General features: G+C 42.9%; 1 protein-coding gene across 1 annotated transcript; it reads right to left on the bottom strand.

Annotated features, from left to right (window-relative positions):
* Window positions 1-12,733: 12,733 nt before the first annotated feature.
* On the bottom strand, window positions 12,734-12,982 carry C6H14orf132 (chromosome 6 C14orf132 homolog). Its single transcript, XM_077818368.1, has one exon. The coding sequence runs from the start codon at window positions 12,980-12,982 to the stop codon at window positions 12,734-12,736; it is 249 nt and encodes an 82-aa protein (XP_077674494.1).
* Window positions 12,983-21,257: the final 8,275 nt, after the last annotated feature.

The following is a 21,257-nucleotide window of genomic DNA, read 5'->3' as shown; positions in this document are numbered from 1 at the left end:
GCATTAAAAGGAAGGTTTGGCTTCCTAAAACAACAAGAGTTTGGGTGAAGCTTGGACAACATCAGTGGAATTAGTCTGAATTTTTGCAAAAATTCTGCAAGTGGTAATTGAAATGAAAAGCTAACCAAAATTGAAAAAAAGAAATACACTGCAAGCTAGGTAACAAAGCTATCTCTTTGACCAATTTACATCACCTACAAACTCTATTGAGATTTTGCACCCAGTTAAGGGCTTGTCAACTTCAGAATGGAAGCAAGGCTTCATGTGATTAAGTTCAGACACTCCACAAGCAAGCAGAAATGGAAGGAGAAGGCAAGTTACAAATTTGCTATATTATACACCCCTCTGCCCCATCTATCAAAATTCTCAGATTTTCTATTACCCATTCATTTAAAAAATACATTGATCTGATTTCTTTTTAAATAACAAAGATTTTAGAGATATAAAAGAGATTTAAGGCTCCAGTCCTGCAAGCTATTCTGTACAGGCAGACCCATTTTATCAGCAAGGAACTTTAGTCAAGCCAATGGGGGCTCACAAGAGGGAAAGGTTCTGTCTGCATGGACCAGCTTGCAGCATTGGGGCTGTAGGCATTCTTGTGAAGGGAGGAACCTAATAACCCAGTATGAATTTTAGGCTTTGATCCTGCAAACAGTTTAATTTTACTCATATGAATAATCCCATTGACATTAAAGAGACTACTTGTGTGAGTAAAATTACGCACATAGTTTAGCTGTCTGCTTCCACTGATTCCAGTGGCAGCAGGATCAGTTTGTGTTTGAAGGTGCCTTGAAGGGTTCTTTCACTGCCTCGCTATTAAACTTTTTTTCAGTTCTGTCAGAAAAGTTCCAAGCAAGTTCCCACATCCATGGTGTTTGGTCAGAAGTTGATTTAGAAATGATCACATATCATTTGCTGGAATGGAATTGAAAGAGGGTCCACATGGACCAGGCTCCAGGTTACATCTCTGAATGGCCCAATCAATGCCCTACTCCCCCAAAGGGCACCAGAGACTCCGAGGTGCTGGAGGAGCTACCAGCTATCCCTCTGTGAGTGTCTCCCTCCCTTGCTGCTGGGGCTGTCCCACTTTGCTTCTGGGCCCATGATGTTCCCCTACGTGTTGAAGCAGGTGGATGGCCTTTAGGAATGTTCATACATTTGCTTCAATGAACACCTAAGGGCAAAAGAGATCCCAGAGTTTTAAATATCTGTGGCTTAGGAGCCGCTAAGGTCAGGAATCATCTTTTTGTTCTGTGTTTGCAGAACTTCTAGCACAATGAGGGCCTGTTTTATGACTAGGACTCTGAGGCACAACACGAATACAAAAAATAAATTATAATAACAGGACTCCAGAAGTATTTCAATTCAGGTTATTTTTCTTTAACTGAATGATACGTTAGCCTTTGCTGGTCTAAATCCTGCCCCCATGTCAACCTGAAGAACAGCCAAGAGGAAAAGAGTTAATAGATAGCAATATCTGTATCAAAACTGGCCCATCATTATTTTTGGAAGAGGCAAAATTAAACACACTGTAAAATGGAACCATAGGAAAATATTTAGGGACAGGTCCACATACCAAATGATGACATACAAAGACATGTCTTATTTCACTACATCACAAAAAGATTGTGTATTGAAAAGTCACCCAAAGAGACTGACATGATTGTTTCATTGGATTTGAGTGCCTGGTGCAGTTTAAATCCACAATGATGGTTTCATCATAATGCCGTATACTGGTGTAAGGTCAGTACTCCATCTCTGGCTCTATTATGGAAAAGGGTCCCATAGAATCTGTCTGATCTATTTGTGCTACCCACGCTGATTACAGCACAATGAAACATGATAAAGTATGAAGAGTCTATTCAGTAGCTTTCCCATAATATTTTTTAAAATATCACTTTGCCAGACACCTGGAAAAAAAAGTCAAGATGACAGTGTATTAGGCTTTGGAAGAAAGTCTCCGTATTCCTGGGGCTCTGGATTCTCCTGCTCCATTGGAGCCAGATTGGATTGTTTGTTGGATACAGAATATTACCTCAACCCTTAACAGAAAGGGTTCTCTCCATGTAAAGAAAAAATTGTGATACACAATTTAATATAAGCAAATTACTGTATAAGTCCAACATTACATTAGCTGTGAAAATTTGCATTTCCAGGGCTTGCTAGAATATTTAAATGCAATATGATATTGGTCAATATTCAACAGTATTATATTGATCAGTATTCAACATCCAAAAACATTTAGTCCTGGCTGCTAGAGTTCTGATACTTATTGGAGATAAGATGGGCCACAAATACCCTGACATGTGAGCTCCAAACACCTGCTCTGACCACAGATACACTGAGGAGTATGATTTCACATTGGGTAAAATTCTGGCCCCACTGATGCCAATGGGAGTTTAGACATTGACATCAACACAGCCACGCATTATTCTTAGACAAACTCTTACTTCATCAGGAATTTTATCCTCAGAACCCTTTAAACTGAATTGCTTGATGGGAAGCTCTTTGAATCAGTGGCTGTCTTCTTTTGTGTATGTACAGTGCCTAGCACATTGTTAATGCTACCAGCAACAAACAAATAATAACAACAACAATGTGGGTATGCATAAAATTTTGTGTATGTACAGTGCCTAGCACATTGTTAATGCTACCAGAAACAAACAAATAATAACAACAACAATGTGGGTATGCATAAGATTTTTCCACTTTCTGGGATGCTGCCCTTAGTGCTACACCATCAGCATCCTTCTCTCCCTCCCCCCCCCGCATTTTCTATTAGTAATCATAATACCCTAGTTCCAGTTGCAGAATTACATGAGGACTGGGTTTCACAGAATCGTAGAATATCGGGGTTGGAAGGGACCTCAGGAGGTCATCTAGTCCAACCCCTTGCTCAAAGCAGAACCAATCCCCAATTAAATCATCCCAGCCAGGGCTTTGTCAAGCCTGACCTTAAAAACCTCAAAGGAAGGAGATTCCACCACCTCCCTAGGTAACCCATTCCAGTGCTTCTCTCCACCCTCCTAGTGAAATAGTCTTTCCTCATATCCAATCTAGACGTCCTCCACTGCAACTTGAGACCACTACTCCTTGTTCTATCATTTGCTACCACTGAGAACAGTCTAGATCCATCCTCTTTGGAACCCCCTTTCAGGTAGTTGAAAGCAGCTATCAAATCCCCCCTCATTCTTCTCTTCCGCAGACTAAACAATCCCAGTTCCCTCACCTTCTCCGCATAAGTCATGTGTTCCAGTCCCCTAATCATTTTTGTTGCCCTCTGCTGGACTCTTTCCAATTTTTCCACATCCTTCTTGTAGTGTGGGGCCCAAAACTGGACACAGTACTCCAGATGAGGCCTCACCAATGTCGAATAGAGGGGAACGATCACGTCCCTCGATCTGCGAGCAATGCCCCTACTTATACAGCCCAAAATGCCATTAGCCTTCTTGGCAACAAGGGCACATTGTTGACTCATATCCAGCTTCTCGTCCACTGTAACCCCTAAGTCCTTTTCTGCAGAACTGCTGCCTAGCCATTCGGTCCCTAGTCTGTAGCGGTGCATGGGATTCTTCCATACTAAGTGCAGGACTCTGCGCTTGTCTTTGTTGAACCTCATTAGATTTCTTTTGGCCCAATCCTCTAATTTGTCTAGGTCCCCCTGTATCCTACACCTACCCTGCAGCGTATCTACCATTCCTCCCAGTTTAGTGTCATCTGCAAACTTGCTGAGGGTGCAGTCCATGCCATCCTCCAAATCATTAATGAAGATATTGAACAAAACCGGCCCCAGGACCAACCCTTGGAGCACTCTGCTTGATACCAGTTGCTAACTAGACATGGAGCCATTGATCACTATCTGTTGAGCCCGACGATCTAATCAGCTTTCTATCCACTTTATAGTCCATTAATCCAGCCCATATTTCTTTAACTTGCTGGCAAGAATACTGTGGAAGACCATATCAAAAGCTTTGCTAAAGTCAAGGAATAACACGTCCACTGCTTTCCCCTCATCCACAGAGCCAGGTTCAAAGGAGGCTGGTTACTAAAAGCTGGCTAGGTAGGAGCTTGCACTTGTGGGTGCCAGCCTGCTGGTAAAGGCTGAGCTTCTATTGACTCAGGCAGCAGGCATGTTTAAGCTGCACAAATATTGATGAGCATAGATGCTATAAATGGGAAGAGGTAGGAATGTAAGCCTGGCTTGACATAAGTAATTAAATATGGGGGAAACCTCATTTCTTGGAAGACAAGATTAGAGAGGGAAATTGATTAGCAGACTGAAGATGAAATATTTGTGGTAACGATGATAAATAAATGGGTCAGTAGGCTAAAAGAGAATGTCTGAGCTAGCTCAGATAACAGGGGGAACGCCCAAGCAATCATTTACCATGAACAAGATAACAATGGACAAGATAAGTCAGGAATGTGAAGATGCGGTAAAGAGTAGGCTGAGCATGGACAAGGCATGAACAGCGCATGCTGTCCAGGGATGGTTCCTACACTGTAACCAAACCAATATAAATATGCACGATGCAATGTATAGTAAATGCAGTGAGAAGTGTAAATGTATAAAAAGGGAAAGGGTTTTCTGTGTAACTTTAGATCAGTGATGTACCCTGCATCCACCCCTGACGTTTGAGTCTGATCAACTCAGCATAGTGTTGCTGTGCCAAATACAGATACCTGAGTGACAAAGTTTGGAGTTGAACTAAGTTCTTGGGAAGCTGAGTGGAAAGAGGTCTCAAAGGGAGTCGCAACATAGTGGTGCCATGACTCAGAGGCCCCCAATGTATTGTCTGGCTTGTGGAAATATTGGGTTGTTTTGGATGGCCCTTGGTAACAAACACTTACCTATGGGAAGGGAAGATGCTCTTGCTTCCCTGGACTTTCTCGAGCAGTATTTGGAAGGTCTGCAAAATTGAGAGAAGGGATGAAGACTATTTCTGGTTCCCAATCAACTGGATGGGCTGATTGGGAATTAACTTATGTGCCCCAAAGGGAGATTTTCAAAAAATGCCAATGGGGGAAGATAACAAAATAAAGGAATTGTGTCATGTTGTGTTTGATTTGTTATAGCCAGATACTTTAGAGGAAGGTGCATTTGAAATAAAACAGTCAAGGGAGACAGTATGGCCTAAAGGACTGTGCCCTTGACAGGGAATTGTGAGACCTCAGTTCTAGCCCTGGCTCTTCCCCTGGTCTGCTGGATGATGTTGGGCAAATTGTTTCAGCTCTCAGAGACTTAGTTATACTTCCTCTGTAAAATGAGAAAAAGGATTCTGACCTCCCTTATAAAGCATTTTGAGAGCTACCACTGTCAAGTTCTATATAACAGCTGGTGGTGTTAGCATTATGCAAATAATGCTTCTTCATTAACTATTTATGGATGAGATCTGTCTGTTATATAATTTTCTATTGTTGTTCATATCCCTTTATAGACATCATAGGGTTTTACATAATAAATCTTTCCTCAAACATTTTGCCAAAATTGGAGGCCTTTTTTGCCGTTTCTGTACCTGAAGACTTCCACCCCCGCACCACGCCAGCCACACCACCTTGCATAGGAAGTACAGGACAGATCTAACAAAGAAGGCCTTTTGGGATTTTCTGACTTTGTTAAGCCTTCCAGATGATGAGCAAACAAGGTTGTGCTCATGTTAAAGGGCTAGTTGCCTTGGCAACAACATCTTGAACATGTCCATGAACTTCAAGGTGAACCTGTCTTTGGGGCTGGACCCTGCAATATGCTACGGAGACCTAGTGTGCTCAAAGGCTTTTCTGTTACAAGCAGATTTTATAATTTAGGGGAGTCTTCCTGGCTAAGTGTTATGATAGTTCCCAAAATGAGTGACTGCAATAACAAGATCAGGAGAAAAAGAATTAACAAAAGAGGAAAAAACATCACCTTAAAGGGGCCTAAATGCCAAGCCATTCAGAAATAAATGTTTTCTCCCTGTCCACTGAATATTCAGCAGCAAGCAGCTCTGATGTAATAGATAGGCCTCAAATACCATAGCTTGTGGGTTAGTTCTGACAGAGGTCAATCGTGCTTGTCAAATCGCTGGTCTATTGTGTAAGCCCGTCAGGTTTGTTTTGGCTTCTTTCAGCCAATGCAGACATGACAGACACACACAACCTGTCACAAAATTGACTAGGATAATTGACACCCTCAAAATAACCTACCTGTTGTCACAGGCCAAGCCTAAATACTCTGGAATAGACTGGGACCATATAAAAATGTCACTCACTTCATTCTGCAAAGGCGCGTATCGCTTTTGATATGGAAAGGTAGATTCTTGGCCTCACTCTACCCGCTTTGTGACTTTCAGGCAGCACAAAGAGAGCACAGTTGCTGTGGATTCCTGATGTGTGTGGGAGTCCTCAGTCAACACAGAATCAGCATGGTTGCCTCTTACACTATCTCACTCCACAGCCTTTGGTGCAGGGGCTATGTAGGAGGTAGGGAGGGATGAGAGAGGTGGGCATGAGGAGCTCAATGTACTCCAGCAATGCCCAGCTAGGGGACCATGAAAGCTGGCATGGTTTAAAGCAGGCACCAGGATGCTCCAACCTGTGTAGGACGTGCCTAAGGCTGGGGCTAAGGAGGGACAACCCCTCATCTTCCATGCCCAGCATAAATTCTCCTATGCTTTTCCTGTGGTGATTAAGTAAGGTACACATAGCTCAGTCTTGATCCCTGGCCACAGTTGCTAGTGCCAGCAACAGGGTAAATATAAGTGCTTCCCTCAGGAGTCTCAACAACAGAAATAGGGAGGAGCAGCTGTACACGATGTCCCCCTGGGATGTCCAGCTCTTGTGTGAACAGATGAATTGGGAGCACAGGAACAGAATGCTAGTTAACAGAGCTCTGAATTCTGCATGGGACTTTATACAACTAGGGGAAACATGGAATGCCCTTTATCTTCCCTAGCATTAGTGAGATGAAATTCAGTTCCAGATATCAAAACCCCAAAGCTCAGAAGTGTTTCTACCTGGGGTTTTGATTTTGGCCAATTCTTTTTATTAACAAAAATTATATTTTTTTAACAAAATGTCATTTTCCAGATCTACTTCTGTGATTAGCCACAGGAAACTCAGTAAAATTATACTTGCTGGGACATGGTGTAAAAAGTGGAGCTGTGTTAAATTAATAGTTACTAGCTTCCTGCAGGACAATGCAAAGAGGATATTAAGAATTGAATAATGGCAGGATATTAAACAGGAGGCTGGGTTAATAATAGAGGAAAGATATAGTGGCTCACTGAACAAAGACTGTGGCTGTATTTGGATTGGACTCACCCACAGTAGAAAAGTTTCCAGTTGGCTTGATATGGGCGTACCTGAAGCAGATATTTGTCTAGCTTGTCTCCTCTCTCATCTCATTCTTGAATGGTGCTGAGCACTCCTGAAAGATGCTGAGTGTCCCTAGCTCTCACTGAAGTTGGGGAGAGTTGAGGGGGCTCAGCGCCTGACAACAGCGTGCAGCAGCTTGCAGGACTGAGCCCTGTTAAATGGTGATCTAAATTGCTTGCAACACACGAGCCATCTCTTTCCCCCATTTTGCTTGTTGTCAGTTTGTTAACAAAGGGAAATGATGGATTTCAAACCACATTTGCAGGGAAACAGGCATGTTTTCCACCTCTCTCATTTTGTTGTAAAGAAATGTTAGTGCTGGGGACATATACTGGATTAATAGCGATGGAGGCCAAAGAGAACAAGGACAGCAGGGGCAGCTCTGAAAGCTTCCCCCCTCACCTCTCCCTTCTAACATGCCTTCTTCCTGACCTGGAGGAACCAGCAGTCTCCATACCTGTTCAATCCTTTGTCTCTTTGCTAAAATGCCAACAGGGCAGCTCAGTTGGGATGGTGGCTGCTCATGGTCAAATCATTCTTAAAATAGTGAGATACATGAGCATAGAACCCTCAAACAGTGATTCTCAACCAGGGGTACGTAGAGGTCTAATACAGGGTATATCACCTCATCTAGATATTTGCCTAGTTTTATAACAGGTACAAAAAAGCACTAGCGAAGTCAGTACAAACTACAATTTCATACAATGACTTGTTTATACTGCTCTATATATTATACACTGAAATGTAACTACAATATTTATATTTCAATTGATTTATTTTATAATTATATGGTAAAAATAAGAAAGTAAGCCATTTTTTCAGTAACTGTGTGCTGTGACACTTCTGTATTTTTATCTCTGATTTTGTAAGCAAGTAGTTTTTAAGTGAGGTGCAACTTGTGGGTACTCAAGACAAATCAGACTCCTAAAAAGGGTACAGTAGTCTGGAAAGGTTGAGAGCCAGTAGAAGTTACGGAAGATCGTCCAGTCCATTTCCTTGCTCCTCCCAAGCTGAGGAACATTTACAACCTTGAACAAGACAGATATTGTTACTACATGCATGTGCAAGGTGTGGCATTTATACAGCTAGAGGTATTATGCTAGATTTATAAGGTGTTCTGCCTTCTCCACTACAAAGGCCTAATACAACTATGAAGACTCTCTGCGTGTCACTGAGTATCTCATTGTCATTTGTTTGTGTTACGTGCCTCTATTTTAATACTGATTAGAACTAATCCTTGAGCTGACTCCTGCCTTGGTGTGCAAGGGGGCCCAGGGAGAATTGCGGAGGGGCTTCTGCTCCCCTGCCAAATAGCCACGTAGAATGGTTCCCCAGCCCACACAAATGCACAAGCAGAAATTCCTGATTGACATGCTGAAGCTCATACTACATCCCAAAGAGGGTGAGCTCTGTTACACAGTCCACAGGTGACTAGTAACTATGGTGCAGTCAGCAGTAAGTGCTAGCTGGAACAGGTCAGGGCATTGCATACACCTGCTTAAGAAGAGCACTAAAATGCAGTTAAAGGTATATAATGTGGATCCTGTCTAACAGAGTTCCTGATGCAAAAGCATCTACTTTGGCCCTACTTATTCTCCCAGAGCTGCTTCTTTCACCAGTCAGGATTGGGAGTTGGGTCCATTTGACAATGTTTAGATGCAGAATTGGATCCAAATCTGAAATTCCCCAATATGTGGAGGTATTTGGATTCCATGTTCTGGTTTGGCCCAATACCAAGAGAGGGCCAAGCGGTGAAGTTCCAGTCCGTATCTGGATCTTAGGCTCAGCTACCACATTGAGATCCTGTTATAAATACCTAGACAGCTAACGTCTGGTTCTGGAGCTGCATATCTGCATAGTTTGATGGGATTCAGCCTCAGTACAAGCCCATCCCTAATATGCTTGACAACACACTGCCCAGACTTTTCATTCAACAGTCCAAATATATCCCTAGAGAAGGCTATTTTTTAATCATAAAGTTCCCATAGCACCTGCCTTTATTTTGTGGAAATCTCCTGAATTCACAGTGCTAACTACACATTTACAATCTTTCAAGTCTGAGATGCGGCAAGAGCAAATATTTTCCTTAGATACCCTACTTTATATGTCACCCTCTTAAATCAGTTACATTAAGTTACATCAGGCCCTTCCTGGCAAGTCAACTCTGATGATGAAAAATATATATGAAGAGGACAGGGGGAGAACTGGTTCGTTCGAATCTTTTCTGCAATTCCTGTTGACTTCATATGAAAGTAGGGCACCTCTTTGCATAAGACAACAAGACAGTGTCTCTCATTTTAAAACAACTCATTCTCAAGTATTTTTTTTCATGGTTGACTGTACCTTTTCAATTTGGTCCAATACTTTGGGAGATTAAAGATAAACTTTGCTAATTGCATTTAGATTAAAATTAAAAGTTTAGGCAAAGCATTCTACTGGCAAATTCACTGAGCAGCAAAAGATTCCCATTGGGTAAATACAATATTGTCTAACTGGTTTTACTCAGGGTGAAAATGCTTTACTATCAACCATGCAAGAATAGTTTTACTGCATGAGGTAGCATCACTGCAGAGCCTTATTGAGGCCCCAAAAAATCCTATTAATAACTAATTGATGCAATTATGATGCTAGTGACACACCTGGTATAGCTGAGGGCATGGAATTAAACTGTTCTACCATATATTAGTGTGTTAAAACGGAAAGCCCAGGAGGCCCACACACACACTTAGGACCAAATCTTTCCCCCTGCCCACAGCCTAATTAGATGGGCCTTGCACTAAGGACTTCATTTGACAGTTGCTGTTGGTGGTGGGGTGGGAGGTTGAAGTCTCCTTCACCAGGCTGCTCCATGGAGGGCTGTGCTCTTCCACTACATACACATGTACATGGGGGCGGGGAGGGGACTACAAATGCACGGCTGACATAGCTCATCCTACCCCCAAATGCCTCCTCTTTGAGTCTACTTTAGAGGCCCTTCTGCACCCTGCCACACTAATTTTCACTGCATTCAGGGCCTTTCTTGGGCTACAGGGTTTGACACTTAATGGCTTATTCTCTTACCAGAATGTAGGGAGTTTATGTATGTAATTCACATGAGCATTAATAGATGTTCCCCTGCTAAATCCTCTGTCTATAAAGGAGAGAGTAGACATTGTAGGATGCCAATCATCTAAAATACCAGCTTCATAGGTGTCTGTCACAGATACTCCGTGACTGATCATCCATATAGTCTAACCAGGAGTCAGGTTCCAGAGGTTCAGTGGTGTGGAATGGTACTGCACCTTCCTCCTGAAGTGGTAGCCATATAGAGTACGGTATGGCCCCTAGAAAAGGGCCTTGGGAATCCTCTCCTGTGATTTCATGGATCAAGGATCTTTGCAGTTGATTGACAGTGAGCCAGCTGCAAAAGAACTAGGGCAGCTTTACAGGCCAATACTTTGACTAACAATAAATAAATGCAAAAGCTGAAATGCTCATTTAGGACATATTGCTCTGGATTGAGTGACTATCCACCAACCCTGCAGGAAAAATGGTTTAGAGAGAAAAATAAAAGCAAAACCTCTCCATACGTTTACCAGCTCTTACTCCAGCCTTGAGCGGAGTGACAGAGAAGTGTCAAAAATATCCACCATGCCTGCAGACAGGGCCTTCTGGAATCAGGGTAACAGCTGTAGGGGACAAGAGTAGAGGGAGAACTGTCCAATACACAGAGGTTTTGTGTAAAGTATTTATCTGCTGCCATTTCTCTATGCTCACATCCATCACCTATATATATACACACACCCTTCCTTGGGCAAGGAAGGCTGCAGATTATTTTATGGATACAGCCCTTAAAAATCATTGCTCACAAGATTAATACAACAAAGACATTACCCATTAATAGAACACTGAATACAAATATTTGTATAAAATTGCTAGCACAATTGATTTTACATTTCCCCCCTCATTATCCGGCCATAGAAACATATTAGTGCCTAAATGTAAACATTTGTCAAGGTCTATCAGCAACTTCCCTTAAGCTACTGCCCTCCAATGCTCCGTATATCCCACCACTGTATAAAGAAAAGGAGTACTTGTGGCACCTTAGAGACTAACCAATTTATTTGAGAATAAGCTTTCGTGAGCTACAGCTCACTTCATTTTCCACTGAATGCATCCGATGAAGTGAGCTGTAGCTCTCGAAAGCTTATGCTCAAATAAATTGGTTAGTCTCTAAGGTGCCACAAGTACTCCTTTTCTTTTTGCGAATACAGACTAACACGGCTGCTACTCTGAAACCCACCACTGTATGTAACTCATGTACCCAATTCACCGTGGGAGGTTATGTATGTGCACTGTAGGGCTATCTGGTAAACCTTGTGATTCATTTATCCCCATAGATGAATCATTGGCAGTGAATTAGGCTGCAGAATTACTGCACTTTAAGTAATTTCTTTCATTCATAAATAAAGCTTATTTGACCACATGGCTTTTATGGGAAATTTGGATTTCAGCATAATGAACCCAAAAGATCCACAGTCTTTATTTTCTAGAAGGGGTCAATCCAATGAACTATAATCATTATCATTTCTGGCTGTCAATAGTCTGATGGAAATTGGAGCTTCTGTCCCTCCCATTTAAAACTCACTTGCCAGCACTTCATCCTCTGGAGTACAGGTTCTAGAAATATCAAGCAGATTCAGTATTAACACTCAGAATATCATCTCTGCTCACTGTCTTTAGAACGAGAGCCCTAGTTAAAGCAGCCATGCATCCACCTGCATGCCCACTGCTTTAAGATTAATAATATCTACACTTTAAACATAGCCAACTGATCGTGTGTATTTTAGTTCAACACACAAGAATCCTGAAAATCCGTTAATTACAATTGAGCCAATGCCCACCATCCAGTGCATCTGGACATCTAGATAACTAGATTTCCATGGAGAATAAGATACAGAGCATTTTTCATATAATGTTGTGATAGAAATACCAATCCCAAAAGCAGATTAAAAACTCAACAAAAGGAACAAACAAAAAACAGAAGAGCTACTAGAAAATCCAACCAATAGGAAATAAGCATTTTTTACATAAAACCCGCTTTCATTTTGTGTTTCGCATATCAACATTGGCCTTTCACATCAAATTTATATGTGACATGTATTGGCTGTTCTTGATTAAAGCTTTCACCACCACAAAATTTGCCAATGCATCCAAACTTTGCTACTGAAGTTCAAGTTTAATAACTTGCACTTCATTTCTAGTACTGTCGCAGCTTATAATTAACAAAATGTGTCTATCTATATATATTTATATAGCTATACATGTATATATACACAAACACGCACAACAAACACACTTGTAGCCATCCACTCCTGCAGTATTCCAGTCTCCGGTCTTCTTAGAATGTGAAGGCATACACCACTCCCACAACCACAATGTTTCCAATTGTTGCTATGATTGCAATCCATAACAATATGGCATCGTTTGAGGAGCGGGATGTCTCTTCTGGCTGGTTCTGCATTGAAGCAGCTGCATGGACATTGGCCGATGAATTAAACAAGGAGTATTCTGTACCAAAGTCCTCATTGGGTGAGTCCATGAAGGCTCCTCCCATAACAGGAATCTGCGAAGAAGGATTTGACAACATTAGATTAAAGTCCAGGGTCAACTTTTTTTTTTTGGTCTTAATATGTTATTTATCTTTTCATACAAAGCAATAACTACCACTCATTCTGGCAAAACTGCAAAGCTCTCACATGCATGATGTTGGGATGCAATAATCATATACGGAAGAATGTCCTTTGCCAGGCACATTCCTTGCCTTAAACATTAGACAATGGATCTGTACATGCCTTGCATCATCTTCATGGGATCTTTGCACTTTTTGATAGTATAGGCAGATTTTAAATGTGCACATCATAACGTTTCCATCAGCACTATTAAGTTCATTTCAGGGGACCTGTGATATTAAACGTGGGTCTGAGAAAGACAGTTTTCTTTCTGTACACCTGGGTACTTATATGACTCCCATCAAGATAATTTCTGAGTGGAAGTGGCTGGAGTTTAAATTCAGTCTGTGATTGGGGAATCAGGCACTTTTAAAACTAAGCCTGTATTTTTACTTCTCTCAAGCAGGATAATCCTATGTTGTAAAGTAGCTGCTCAGCTCCTTTCTTTGCTACTTAACTTTGCTCCTCTCTTTGGTGAATCATCCACAATGGGAGGACTGGAAGAGGGGAGCAGCTGAAGAACCAGTCTTCCCTGCACAAACAAGCCGCCTTTAAGGGCTAGGGGGCTGGGGCCAGCCAGCCCTTGTTACTAAGTAGGTACTTCTGAGCTGGGATCGGGTGATTCCACTCTAAGACCAGCAGGAAGCTGTAGAGCAGTGGTTCTCAAACGTCTGTACTGGTGACCTCTTTCACATAGCAAGCCTCTGAATGTGATCCCCCTTATAAATTAAAAACACTTTTTTATATATTTAACACCATTATTAATGCTAGAGGCAAAGCGGGGGTTGCCTCAAGCAACTCGCGACCCCCCATGTAATAACCTTGTGACCCCCAAAGGGGGCCCAACCCCCAGTTTGAGAACCCCTGTTGTAGAGAGAGACAATGAGAAGAAGCTGTGGCAGAGGCTGCTGTCAGAAGAGCTGCAGTGAGCAGGAGGCTTTTGCCAAATACCCTAGACCGGGAGAAGGGTTTGGTCCTGGAAGCCAGAGGTCTGAAGAAGTTTGGGGGCCAGGGAGAACAAACTCCATGGGAGTAGAAAAAGACTCCAGCCAGACAGGGCTGAGAGAGGCCTGCCAAGGCAGGGAAAAGCTGTGGAGAGCAGACTCAGGGAGAAGAGAAGCCCTAGTAGTGAGTTATGTATTGTGTCTTATGTCAATACATTAGACCTTGGAAGAGCGGGCACTGTTGGACAAAAAAATGCCGGTGTGGAATTTATTTAAGAAGCACTTGGAAGGGGGAAACACAGGCAGGCTGCCTGCAGAGCAACCGTAGGCCGTGAGCTGGCACTCAGGAGGTGGCCGGCTCATTCGCACACCCCTGCAGTGGGGTTGTGCAGTGGAAGGCCTTGCTAGGGTATCCCCAGCATAGGAGCTAAGGGCAATGCAAAAGGAGTGGAGAAGGCCAGAGAATCTGGTCCAGTGAGGCAGCACTAGGAACATAACTGAAGAGATCTGGCACCCACTCCCATGTTCTAAATAAAAGATAACATTCCCTTCCTATAGAGATAGAGATTATACACAAATGTGTTCACTAGCATCATTGATATAACATGTAGGTAACAGTGTATTCAACTCTTTGGACAATTCATAACACAAAAAAATCTCAGTCGAGGCAAATTGGGTGCATGAAACCCACATGATCTTGACGATCAACTATTTTAAAGACCTCTCACAGCTGAACAAACTTTACCAAAAAGCTAAAATTAAAGTTATATGGACTTTTAAAGGAAGGCAAATGACCTTTCTAGTAGGGCTGTATATACCCTTCAGCCACCCAGATGTCAAAATGTAGACAGTGGCTTACAGAATGGCTGTCACCTCATGACTAGAGTAAAAACTATCAACACCGAGAAACCTAGCAAAATTGTGCTGCTTAGAGGAATTAAACAGGTAGAATGCAAAAATAATGCACAAGAAAATGATATATGGTGTTCTTCCCCCACATGATGTATAATCAGACAGTGACCAGAAAAATCACACATAATAAATGAGAACACAAAAGGCCCTACACATTCACAATTCATCTTCCTTTGCCAGGATAGCTATTGACTGAAGTTCAATATTTTGTCCTCCTGTGAAAGAAACCTACAAAAGCTTATTCAGATATGCCCCCTGGAATTGGAACATACCCTTGTGGAGACGGAGGATTCATAAACCCCAACATATATGCTGAAAATTCACTGAACAAGTTGCAGAAGACTTAATTGATGATAAACAGCCAGAGCCATCAGGTGGTGTGAATCTGAGTAAATAATGGAGTTATTTTGACATTCTGGCCCAATATGTTCAGAAACCAAACAGGACTACAGCGCTGTCTGCTGAAAATACAAGGTGGGGGATTTCATGCTCCACCTTTCCTACCCACCATATAGACATCCCTGGTGCAGAAGACTCACATTCCATGCATCTGAAGAAGAGAGGTTTTTACCCATGAAAGCTTATGCTCAAATAAACCTGTTAGTCTTTAAGGTGCCACTGGACTCCTTGTTGTTTTTTCAGATTCCCTTGCTACACGTAATGGAGGTACCAACATTGTACATGGAACTAAACAAAAGCACTCAGTAAAAAGGCAATTATTCAGTGCATGATTCAAAATCTAAGGATATGGATGTTTCAAGGCATGCCAACAGTCTGGTAGTGAAGTTTAAAAGGCTGATTCATTCATTGTCTCCTTAAGAACAATGTAAATCATGCTCCCAAGCTTGTTTTAGGTCATATATAAAAAGAAATACAGCCACATCACCATCTCTTCCAACAAATCTATTGACTCCTCATCCATTTAAGGATCAAGTCACTGCTGTCCTAGGGCCAAATTCTGAAGGCTTTGGACAAAAATACCAGCAGAAAATCAAAAATGCTAGACAAAATCAAAATCTTCCTGCAGAAAATTTCTATTTTGCGGAAACCACATTTTTCATCAAAAAAACATTTGAGCGAAAAATTCCTGACCAGATCTAATATCAACTAAATGCACTTGCATTCTGAAAGATATTCTTTCCTGTAATCATCCGCCACAGGAAAAGCTTAAGGCAAATTCAGTTTCCTTGTCTGTGGCTTCAGAGCACCCCCTTGGCAGCCATGCAAGTGGACAGGCAGAATTTGGGGAGTTCTTCCAAGAAGCCAACCCCTTTACAGCATGGGTATGTTGCACAGGGGGATGAGATATGGATGGCACAGGGCAGAAAGCCTGCTACTTACAGGGATCCTCACCCCACAGGGGAATGGGGCACATACAGAGGCTTCTCTCGCTATTGTCTGGTTGTGTTTATAGCCTGGCTTATTGTAGTGGTCTGTACATGTGAATAGAAATGTATTTGTAATAAATAAATTGATAAACAAAACTACTAAATAATGGTTGCAATTTTCAAAGCTGCCTAGAGTATGTGGACACACAACCCCATTTATTTCAATGGGGACTATGTGTCTAAATCCCTTAGCTGGTTTTGAAAATCTCAACCAATCGCCTTAAAACAAATTTCTCGAGTCAGATTCCTTGTTCTTCAGTTTGGTGAAATGCACTTATACTGTTTCTTGTTGGTATAATTTGGAGTTACCCACAGCACCAAGAATGGAACCAATGCACTTAGGAGGCAGAGACTAATCAGCCCCCGGAGGTCTGAATAACAAAGGGGCACTCCACACACACAGCCCCCTTCACCTAGACCAGGGGTGGCCAACCTGAGCCTGAGAAGGAGCCAGAATTTACCAATGTACATCGCCAAAGAGCCACAGTAATAGGTCAGCAACCCTGCATCATCCCCCTGACCCCAGCTCCCAGCACCTCCTGCCCACTGGCTGCCCTGCCGATCAGCGCCTCTCCCTCCCTCCCTCCCCACACCTCCCGATCAGCTGTTTTGTGGCATGCAGGAGGCTCTGTGGGGGAGGGGGAGGAGTGAAGGCAGGGCCTCTGTCAGAGCCAGGGGCTGAGCAGTGAACACCCCCCGGCACATTGGAAAGCTGGCGCCTGTAGCTCTAGGCCCGGAGTCGGTGCCTAGACAAGGAGCCGCGTCTTCACTTCTGAAGAGCCGCATGTGGCTCTGGAGCCACAGGTTGGCCACTCCTGACCTCGACCTTGTGGAGATCGCTTGTGGGTTTGGGGATCCAGGGCTGGAAAGGGGGCAGGAAGGAAGGGGATGAGAGGCTGGGTTCATGGCAGGAGTGGGAACACTTTCATAGGTACTTCCAGAGCAAGCTACAGCACAGCTTTCCTTTGCAGCCATGTTGCCAGGAAGCTAGAGGGGGCACAAGGGGCCTCAGAGTAGGTGCAGAGGTATGAGGCCTTTGCATGGATAGGTCTTTTGCATATCCCCAGGTTCTGCCATCAGGATCCCCTGCTTATTTCACAGGGTGGGGTGGGCTGGTGCATGAGGCAAACTTGTCACTGACACTTACTCTTAGCACCCTTTGGGGAAAGTATCATGAGGGGTGTCTCACTGAGATTCCCCACCCCCAAATCCCTCCAGTGGTTTTTCTGTGGGAGGGTTGACTGATCACACAGCATCAAAACGTGCTGTGCCCTGTGGATCAGACACCACGAAGTAACAGTTACATACATTTCTCTATTAACGGTTTATTGCATGTGGCAGTAAAAAGATTTATTCCAGAACTTTGTATCCGTTCTGACCTAATAAACATGACTCTGAGGCAGGCCTGGGAAAATACAGTGCTTCTGATTTACTTGGGAGGACAGCTGAATCAAACCACATAAATAAAAACGCTATTGATCTTTAGCTGGTTGTTGCTTCCTTGTAAAGAAGCTAGAGCTTTAACTTAGCCTGGTTATGGGTCCCATCAAATGGTACCAGATGGGATCCACAATTTAAGAATGGTGGAAATCTTGTCATATTTTGATTATTAAGGCCCTGATCCTTAAAAAAGTATGCACACACTTAACTTTAAGCACGTGAGTAGTCTCATTGGCTTCAAATTAAACACATGCTTAAGACGGAATAGGACAGTGGCCTTAGAGAGAGCGACAACTTGGGTGGAATATTTTCCACATGATAGAATGTTTGAGTAGATTGGGTCGGCTAACGGATGGAGGAAAGCCATATCAGTGAGAGGATAAGCTTATGCTATGTTAATTAGTACCTAGCTATTAACAATTAGACCAAATGCACCCGTGGTGTAACTACAAGGACTGCAAAGTATCTATTATACCAGCAAAAATTTAGTTTAGTGTCTCTGAACTAGGAGGTTGCATTATCCACAGCTTCTCTCCTGGAGCAGCATGAACCTTATGTATGGGATAGGGCTGAAAAACACATTGAAACATATGATTCTTCTTCCTGACTTGGAGAAGTGAAATGATCAGTTATAGCCTTTTTATATATGAGTACTTTAAATAATATTACCGGGAATGAATTAACTCTCAGGGCACCACTGTGAGGAGGTCAGTGTGGTTATCTCCATTTTACATCTGTCTGGCCAAATCAAGGCAGAGACAGGTGTGACGCTGGCAGACCAGGTGGCCCTAGGCCTCACTGAACACTGACAAATGCACAGCTGGAAACCAGACTGGCTGAACTGTGTGTTAGTAATATTAAAAGAGATATAAGAGTTATCAGAATGTGTTTTAGTGTTTAGACGTTATGGAATGCTTGCAGGATGCGTTGAGCAGGGGGTTGGACTAGATGACCTCCTGAGGTCTCTTCCAATCCTAATCTTCTATGATTCTATGATGTTGCGTGTTTTAATCCTACTTATAACATCTGTATCCCATGTTACAAGGGAATGTTTAAATGTCTGCTCTGTAACTACAAAAATGTTTGCTTAGGCGATGTCTACACTACAGACCTTACAGCGGCACAGCTGCACCACTGCATCTGCGACACTGTAAGGTCTCCGATGTAACCGCTCTATGCCAATGGGAGCGCTCTCTCCCATCAGCATAATTAAGCCAGCCCCAACGAGCAGCCATAGCTATGTCAGCAGGAGAGCATCTCCTGCCGACAGAGTGCCGCCCAGACCGCACCTTTGTCGGTGAAACTTATGTCTGTCAGGCATGTGTTTTTTCACATCCCTGACCGACAAAAGTTTTACCGACAAAAGTGCTAGTGTATACATAGCCTAAGGCCTTGTCTACACTACAGAGGTTTGTTGACAAAAGGCAGCTTTTGTTGACAAAACAGTGACTACGTACAAACTGCGATGCGACTTTTGGTGGCAAAAATGCCCTGTTGTGGCAACAAAATAAAACTACCCCAACAAGAGACATAAGGCTTTTTGCACAAAAAATGTGTCAACAAAGTGCCGGTGTAGACACCACGCTTGTTTTTATCACTTTAGTTGGCCTCTAGGAAGTGTTCCACAATGCCCATCCTGACTTCTCTGGTCAGCAGTTCGAACTCCACCTCCCTGCAGCCAGGTAAACAACCATCTGCCCCTCCGCCTTAAAAGCCCCGGGAATTTTTGAAATTCCATTTCCTGTTGGCTCGGTGTCGAGAGGTCTCATTGCATCTTCCCAGGTAACTAGGGTGGCTTATCTCAGCAAACACCCTCCCGCTTGGACCACTGTGGAGCTGCTGGGCTCTGTGAAAGCACACTGCTGTTTAGGTAACTAATATCAGGATACAATATCTTGAAATGATATATGCCCGAACATTGTGCCTCGATCCACAGATTAAGGAGGCTATTAAACGTTAACCTGCTTCATCATAGGTGGTCCTTTATAGGAATGAAAAGGAAAGAGTAGATTTATTCTTTGAAGGAAACAAGAATGGATAGTTATCTCATTGTACTTACATCCCATCATACCATCTCCTCCATGAATTTATCAAGCTTAATCTTGAATCCAGCTAGTTCTTTTGCCCCCACTGCTTCCCTTGGAAGGCTGTTCCAGAACTTCACTCCTCTGATGGTTAGAAACCTTCATCTAATTTCAAGTCTAAACTTCCTGATGGCCAGTTTATATCCATTTGTTTTTGTGTCCACATTGGTTCTGAGCTTAAATAATTCCTCTCCCTCCCTGGTATTTATCCCTCTGATATATTTATAGAGACCAATCATATCTCCCCTCAGCCTTCTTTTGGTTAGGCTAAACAAGCCAAGCTCTTTGACTCTCCTTTCATAAGGCAAAGTTTCCATTCCTCGGAGCATCCTAGTAGCCCTTCTCTGTACCTGTTCCAGTTTGAATTCATCCTTCTTAAACATGGGAGACCAGAACTGCACACAGTATTCCAGATGAGGTCTCACCAGTGCCTTGTATAACGGTACTAACACCTCCTTATCTCTCCTAGAAATACCTCGCCTGATGCATCCCAAGACCGCATTAGCTTTTTTCACAGCCATATCACATTGGCAGCTCATAGTCATCCTGTGGTCAACCAATACTCCAAGGTCCTTCTCCTCCTCCGTTACTTCCAACTGATGTGTCCCCAGTTTATAATTAAAATTCTTGTTATTAATCGCTAAATGCATGACCTTGCACTTTTCACTATTAAATTTCATCCGATTACTATTACTCCAGTTTACAAGGTCATCCAGATCTTCCTGTATGATATCCTGATCCTTCTCTGAATTGGCAATACCTCCCAGCTTTGTGTCATCCACAAACTTTATTAGCACACTCCCACTTTTTGTGCTGAGGTCAGTAATAAAAAGATTAAATAAGATTGGTCCCAAAACTGATTCCTCAGGAACTCCACTGGTAACCTCCCTCCAGCCTGACAGTTCACCTTTCAGTAGGACCCGCTGTAGTCTCCCCTTTAACCAGTTCCTTATCCACCTTTCAATTTTCATATTGATCCCTATCTTTTCCAATTTAACTAATAATTCCCCATGTGGCACCATATCAAATGGCCTTACTGAAATCTAGGTAAATTAGATCCACTGTGTTTCCTTTGTCTAAAAAATCTGTTACTTTCTCAAAGAAGGAGATCAGGTTGGTTTGGCACGATCTACCTTTTGTAAAACCATGTTGTATTTTGTCCCAATTACCATTGACTTAAATGTCCTTAACTACTTTCTCCTTCAAAAATTTTTCCAAGACCTACGGATCTCCCAGGGCTCCATGTCCCCTGAGGGAGCCCATTCTCGGTACAGGAACCCCTTCTCCCACAGGAACCTCTCCTGGCAACCTCTCCCCATGGTCTGTATCGCACTGAGGTCGGCCAGGTCCCTTAGCTTCCGCAAGGAGGGATTGCAGGGGAGGGATAGCTCAGTGGTTTGAGCATTGGCCTGCTAAACCCAGGGT

This window comes from Eretmochelys imbricata, chromosome 6, assembly GCF_965152235.1.
Source record: "Eretmochelys imbricata isolate rEreImb1 chromosome 6, rEreImb1.hap1, whole genome shotgun sequence".
In the NCBI taxonomy this organism is placed as follows: Eukaryota; Metazoa; Chordata; order Testudines; family Cheloniidae; genus Eretmochelys; species Eretmochelys imbricata.
Note: the sequence above shows the minus strand (reverse complement) of the source record. Positions and strands in the feature narration are given on the sequence as shown.